The sequence below is a fragment of the Rhinoderma darwinii genome, chromosome 1 (assembly GCF_050947455.1).
Source record: "Rhinoderma darwinii isolate aRhiDar2 chromosome 1, aRhiDar2.hap1, whole genome shotgun sequence".
Taxonomy (NCBI): domain Eukaryota; kingdom Metazoa; phylum Chordata; class Amphibia; order Anura; family Rhinodermatidae; genus Rhinoderma; species Rhinoderma darwinii.
The window spans coordinates 418003468-418011152 of NC_134687.1; the positions used below are offsets into that span (position 1 = coordinate 418003468).

General features: G+C 41.7%; 1 protein-coding gene across 1 annotated transcript; it reads left to right on the forward strand.

Annotated features, from left to right (window-relative positions):
• Nucleotides 1-2803: 2803 nt before the first annotated feature.
• LOC142647830 (olfactory receptor 13G1-like) lies at nt 2804-3820 on the forward strand. Its single transcript, XM_075825400.1, has one exon. The coding sequence runs from the start codon at nt 2870-2872 to the stop codon at nt 3818-3820; it is 951 nt and encodes a 316-aa protein (XP_075681515.1). The 5' UTR covers nt 2804-2869.
• The last annotated feature ends 3865 nt before the right edge of the window (nt 3821-7685 follow it).

Sequence of the window (7685 nt, forward strand, 5' to 3'; positions counted from 1 at the left end):
ACATGTGCCTTCTTGAGCAGGGGGACCTTGCGGGCACTGCAGGATTTTAATCCATTACGGCGTAATGTGTTACCAATGGTTTTCTTGGTGACTGTGGTCCCAGCTGGCTTGAGATCATTAACAAGTTCCCTCCGTGTAGTTTTCGGCTGAGCTCTCACCTTCCTCAGGATCAAGCATACCCCACGAGGTGAGATTTTGCATGGAGCCCCAGATCGATGTCGATTGACAGTCATTTTGTATGTCTTCCATTTTCTTACTATTGCACCAACAGTTGTCTCCTTCTCACCCAGCGTCTTACTTATGGTTTTGTAGCCCATTCCAGCCTTGTGCAGGTCTATGATCTTGTCCCTGACATCCTTAGAAAGCTCTTTGGTCTTGCCCATGTTGTAGAGGTTACAGTCAGACTGATTAATTGAGTCTGTGGACAGGAGTCTTTTATACAGGTGACCATTTAAAACAGCTGTCTTTAATGCAGGCACCAAGTTGATTTAGAGCGTGTAACTGGTCTGGAGGAGGCTGAACTCTTAATGGTTGGTAGGGGATCAAATACGTATTTCTCTATGCACAATGCAAATAAATATATACAATTTTGACTATGTGATTTTCTGTTGTTTTTTTAAATATAATCTATCTCTCACTGGTAAAATTAACCTAGCCTAAAAATTCTAGACTGTTCATGTCTTTGACAGTGGGCAAACGTACAAAATCAGCAAGGGATCAAATACTTTTTTCCTTCACTGTAACATCTGATTGGTCAGTGTTGATCTTGGCCCAGAAACATATTCACAAAGTGGGACGCAAAGCCTGAGCCCATAGCTATCCCTTAAATCTTCCTGTAGATGGTGGATTTAAAGATGGATTTACCAAAACTAGTGCAAGGGAAAAGTAGAGCAGTTGCCCATAGCAACTAATCAAATTTCATCTCCCATATTCCAGGGCCCCTGACAAACTGTAAAATGATAGTAGATAGATTGCTTTGGGCAACTGCTACACTTATCCATTGCACTCATTTTAATAACTATCTATTTTCTTTGTGTTCTTTCTGTCTTAATTGGTGTTTGTGACCAAAATGAACTCTGATGGTATTCATTCTGCACACAGACAGCAAAGAAACCCTGTGCAAGAATAGTATACGGGCCCGATCCTGTGTAATAGCTCATCATAGAACAACCCCTTTATGTCTCTAACAATCCAACAAATACAGGTTATGGTGTTCAATATTGATATTTAACCTTTTTTAGTGTCCACAGATGCTTTAATACACTATGATCTAATGTGATAATTATAAATTCATGGTAACAAAAATACTGTTCAGCTGTTGACCTGAATTTATGGCATGTGTCCTGAAAAACAGGCACCATGTTCTATGCAATGTAAGATCAAGAATGTTTCTTGGTTGAATTTTATGTACTGTATATGTGATTTTTTTAAATCAAATCACGGGGCCGTGTTCACACGTGGCACAAATACTGCAGATTTTCTGCAACGGATTTCTTTGCGGAATATCTGCAGCGTATTGCAGTCGCAGCGAAGTGGATGGGATTTGAACAAATCTCATCCATCACATGGGTATGAAACGACATCCCAGGAGGCCGGGCTGCAGGACGTCAGAGGGACGCGTGGCCATGGCTACGAGTAGTACTAGATTTTTAATTTTTTTTTACCTGCTATTTTCCACAGCGGACATTCCGGACGAAAAACTGCACCACAATTTGGTGTGGTTTTTCATCCAGATTTTCCTGCAGAGTATCCACCCTCTGCGAACATACATACCCCTGTAGGCCGGGTTCACACACAGCTTAAATGCGGAGGATTTTCCGCAGCGGATTTCATTGCGAAAAATCTGCAGCCTATTACAGTAGCAGCAGAGTGGATGGGATTTGAACCAATCTCATTCACACACTGCGTAAAAAACAAGCGGAAAAACCGTTCATAAATTCACCAGTGTTTTTTTTAATCCGCAGCATGTACATTTATGCTTAGTGATCACTGGTTTTCTGTTGCTGGCTTTCCCCATTGAATTCAATAAATCTTTGTCACAGAGGACCCCTTTAAATGTGAAAAAAAAAAAAAAGACTTGCTGTAGTAAGTTTTGTCTGCTGTTTGGCTTTCAATATTGCAGATTTAAAAAAAAGCATGTACGATATTGATTCATAGAATAGAAAATCTGTGAATATTTCATTAAATAACCATTCCGGGTTTGTGTTTTTCCGCCCCCTCCTGCTTGTAATCATAACAAAGTGTAATGTAGTGCTGTGTATTGATTTACCTGGTGTTGTAATTCATGGGATGCAGCTCCGTTCCAAGCCGCAGTAGGGTCGCGTGACCTATACTCTGACAACACAGATTCTACAGTGTCTACGGTAGAAACCGGATGTCCGTCTCTCTATGGAAGTCTATTAGACTCACATCGAGGCTCCCTTAGAGTTGTATTGAGAGCCCGACTTCCAGTCCCTACAGCAGATGCAAAATCGTGTGACCCTATGGCAGCCCGGAAAGGTGCGGTGCACGGAGAAGTAAAGCATTAGAAAAGTCAATACACACCACTGCATTATAGTACATTACATTGACAAACAGTGGGGGAGAGAGGCCACAAACCTAGAGCGCTACTTTTATAATAATAAAGGGACGTTCTTGCAAAAATAAAGTGGTAGTGTGGTTTAAATATCTTTACATTATATTTAATAAATATATTCCCTCTGAAATGGATTTATATATACCAATATTGGCATTAGTATATTTATTCCACTTTGGTAACTTATATCAATTTCAATAATGAAATGTGTTTCATGGTAGTTTCAATAATAAAGTAAATATTCTGCTCATTGGCTTTTTATTGCTTTTACAACAGAATTGATGACAATACAAAATGATGTCCAATAATTCCCTAGTGTCTGAATTTATTATTTTAGGCTTGTCTACCCATCCGGAATTGGAAACAATACTTTTCATTGTGTTTTTGATCATTTACACGGTGGCTTTGATTGGTAATTTAATTATCTTTATGCTCTCTATTATTGACTCTGGTCTTAACACACCTATGTACTTCTTCTTAGGATTTTTGTCCTTTCTAGACATCTGTTGTACATCAGCTACTGTTCCTAAGATGCTAACAGGCTATGTGACAAAATCTAAGGTGATTTCATATTATGGATGCGTTGCCCAATTATTCTTTTTCACTTGGCCCATGGGTGTTGAGCTTATGTTGCTTACAGTTATGGCTTATGACCGATACATTGCAATTCGAAATCCGTTGCGTTACTCAACCATTATCAATCGTACAGCCTGCATTAATGTAGCCATTGTAATCACAATTCTCGGCTCTCTGAATTCAATGACACATACATATTGCACCTTTCGGCTCCCATACTGTGATGATAACAAGATCAATCACTTTTTCTGTGAGATAATGCCTTTACTGAAACTTGCATGTGCAGACACCTACATAAATGAGATTGTGGTATTTACAGCCGATTTTATCCTTGGAATTTGCTGTTTTTGCCTAACCTGTATTTCTTATGTCTTTATTATTAACACAATACTGAAGATACGTTCTGCTGAAGGAAAACGCAAAGCCTTCTCTACTTGTGCCTCACACATAACAATTGTATCCATGTATTATGGGGCTGTTATTTTCACCTACATCCGCCCTCGGTCTAGTCTGTCTTTAGAGAAAGATAAAATAGTCTCTGCTCTATACGCTGTTATTACACCAACCATGAACCCTATAATATATAGCCTGAGGAATAAAGAGGTGAAGGAGGCATTCAAAAGGACCCTTAATAGACTGGTACAGCAAAGGGTTCAAAATACTACATAGAAAGTGAGTGCCATCAGTGACCCCGGATGTATATTTTTGTGGTGTTTTCAACTATGATTTATCTTCTAGTACCTCGTTAGTTAAAACCGTACCCAGCCAGTAATTGAAGAGTTTATAGTTTAATGAATAAAGTATTAACCTTAAAGAGTACCTGAAACTAGGTCATATAATGCAAACTGTTTATCTGTCCTGAATCCCGCTGCCCCTGGTTCCAGCGCTGTTTTGCTTTTGTGTCTAGGCCCCCCTGACACAGCTTCAGACCCGCTCTGAAGTCTTTACCCAGTGCGGTCTCACGAGATACGGTTGTTCTGGAAAGATCACGCTTTGCCTGGCCAGTCTGAAGATACTTCATGCTGATTGGACAGCGTCAGAGGCTGTGAAGCTGGCTCCACCTTTGGAGAATCAGTCTGGTTCACACCCTGTTGGCTAACTATAGGAAATTAGCATATAGGGTACCAATACAGTGGGGGGCATATCTCAGGAACGAAAGGAAAACTATGCTGGAATCAGGAGGACAGCTGATTCAGGTCAGATAAACAGATGACATTATATAACCTAATGACATGTCCTCTTTAAAGGCAAATCATGATAAAGTCAAAAATCCATGATGAATACTACAAATAGTAAGGAAGTAGCAATAAGAAGTAATCCCTCTTTTTTTTTTTTATAATAATATGGAAGTCACCATGGTAATCAGCTGATTGCCGCTGGTATGGCTTTTGACACCCTGGAAATAGCAAATTTTGGCAGGGGAAGCTGGGGCCAGCCAAACATTTCTCTGTACAATGTAGTATTACATGGTGGCCATTTAAATAAATGGCCATTCATGTAATACATGGACATCTCGAGGCCACCAGAGCTGCTTGTTCCTGGCTCATAGGGGGTCCTGAGTAGGGACTTTTTTTTCTCTATGGTGTCCATATGCCCTAATGAGACAACCCCTTTAAGTTTAGGGGTAATCACTTTTTCATATGGTTGATTTAGATGTTTGATTACATTTTAATAATGATGATAATAATATTGATTTTAAAAATATATTATGTATTCATTCATTCAGGTTGTCTATGTGTTATAAAAATTTGTTTCAAGACAAACTGTGACAAGTATGTAAAAATAAAGAATTCAGGAAAAAAAATGCATAGCACTGTATATAATTCTGTGTATCATTTGACATACGGTATTTTTTTTCCCTTCGTAGTAGAATTCTCTTTTATGTGTTCTGTAAATACACACATATAAGAAAACACTCATGTTAAAGATTAGTTTTCAGATTAAAAGGGTTTTTCCTGTTTATATAAATAAAGCTTATTTATTGTATAATAAACAATTATGCAACTTTCTATTTTTTGACATTTTTCAAAATCTATGCTTGCTTTAAATAAAAAAAAAAAAAAACATTCTTGTTTACATCCAAAGTAAGAAAGTCTGTTCCAATAATGTTATTTAACCCCTTCCCATCGCAGCCACTTTTGGACTTAATGACAGAGTCCCATTTTTAATGATTATTTTTGGAATTCTTTCACCTAGCCAAGCGCTTCTGTGACTGTTTTCTCGTGACAAATTGTACTTTATGTTAGGGGTAAAATTTGGTCGATAAATTCATTGCTTATTTTTGAAAAGCACCAAAATGGAAAAAAAAAATGTGCAAAAATTTGCATTATTCTAAATCTGAATATATCTGCTTGTAAGACATATAGTAATACCACACAAAATAGTTACTAGTTCACACATCCCATATGCCTACTTTATGTTGGCATCATTTTTTGAACATCATTTAACATTTTCTAGGACGTTAGTGTAAAGGATCTGCCAGGCACAGCTTCGGGGTTAACGCCCATAGATAATCAGTCTGCGCCTGCTTCTATGTCTGTGAGACTGACTCCATCTTCCACCACTCAGGGTGGCAGGCTTAGGAGTGGGAGAGCCTATCACAGCCTGGCCAGACGGAGCTAGCTCCTGCCCTCTGTCTATTTATACCTGCCTTTCCTGTTCCTCCTTGCTTGTGATTCTTCTCTGTTGGTTTCCTGGCCCTGCTGCAGCTTCTTGAACGACTTGTCCCTGCTTCGTATTGACCCTGGCTTACTGACTACTCTTCTGCTCTGCGTTTGGTACCTCGTACACTCCTGGTTTGACTCGGCTTGTTCACTACTCTCCTGCTCTGCGTTTGGCACCTCGTACTCTCCTGGTTTGACTCGGCTCGTTTACTACTCTTGTTGCTCACGGTGTTGCTGTGGGCAACTGCCCCGTTTCCCTTTGTTCTGTGTTTCCTTGTCTGGTTGTCTGTCGTGCACTTACTGAGTGTAGGGACCGTCGCCCAGTTGTACCCCGTCGCCTAGGGCGGGTCGTTGCAAGTAGGCAGGGACTGAGTGGCGGGTAGATTAGGGCTCACTTGTCTGTTTCCCTATCCCTGTCATTACATAATCACAAGCCCATATACCTACTCTACCCTGGTCCCTCACACCACTATGGACCCCCTTGAGACCCTGGTTCAGCAAATGCAGGGTCTCTCCCTACAGGTCCATGCCCTCGCTCAGAGGGTCAACCAGCCTGATGCTACCATGGTAGTGCCCCTCACCTCACCTCTTGAACCCCACCTCAAGCTCCCTGACCGGTTCTCAGGGGACCGGAAGACTTTTCTCTCCTTTCGGGAGAGTTGTAGGCCCTATTTTCGTTTAAAGCCCCACTCCTCAGGTTCTGAGAGCCAGCGGGTGGGTATAATTATGTCCCGGCTCCAGGAAGGGCCCCAAGAATGGGCCTTCTCCTTGGCTCCTGACGCCCCTGAACTTTCCTCCGTTGATTTTTTCTTTTCTGCTCTCTGACTCATTTATGACGAGACGAGCTGGTGACCTTACGTCAGGGTAAGAGAACTGTTGAGGAGTATTGCTCTGACTTTAGGAAGTGGTGCGTAGCTTCTCGGTGGAATGACCCTGCCTTAAGGTGCCAGTTTAGGTTGGGTCTGTCGAACGCCCTGAAAGACCTGCTAGTTAGCTATCCCTCTTCTGACTCCCTAGACCAGGTTATGGCTTTAGCGGTACGACTTGACCGACGTCTCAGTGAACGGCAACGTGAACGTTTATGTGTTTTCTCCTCTGACTCCCCCATGATGCCTCCCGAGGTTCCGTTGCTTCGTTCTTCCACGGAAGACTCTGAGGTACCTATGCAACTCGGGGCCTCCGTGTCCCCCCAACAACGTAGAGAGTTCCGCAGGAAGAATGGTCTCTGCTTCTATTGTGGGGATGACAAGCATCAAGTGAACACCTGTCCTAGGCGTAAGAATAAGCAGCCGGAAAACGTCCGCGCCTAAGTGATCATCGGGGAGGTCACTTGGGCGCACAGGTATTTCCCGTCAATATGAAACGTAATAAAATCTTGCTTCCCTTTCAGGTCTCTTTTGGTGGTAGGTCTGCTACCGGCAGTGCCTTCGTGGATTCAGGGTCGTCTGCTAATATCATGTCTGTGGAATTTGCTATGTCTCTAGCTATGCCTTTGATTGATTTGCTTAAACCTGTCCCGGTAGTGGGTATCGACTCCACTCCTCTTGCTAATGGTTATTTTACACAGCATACCCCTGTTTTTGAACTCCTTGTTGGCTCCATGCATTTGGAGCAGTGCTCTGTACTGTTGATGCAGGGATTATCGTCCGATTTGGTTTTAGGCCTTCCCTGGTTGCAGTTGCATAATCCCACGTTTGACTGGAATACTGGGGATCTTACCAAATGGGGTAATGAATGCTTGGCGTCATGTTTTTCTGTTAATTCTCCGAAGTGTTACCTCCTCATAGAGAATACGATTGCGCTATCGATTTGGTAGGGAAGAAGGATGGTGGTCTTAGGCCATGCATTGACTACCGTAACTTGAATAAGGT

Coding starts and splice junctions, on each gene's coding strand:
- LOC142647830 (XM_075825400.1), top strand. CDS start 2,870: ATGATGTCCAATAATTCCCTAGTGTCTGAATTTATTATTTTAGGCTTG.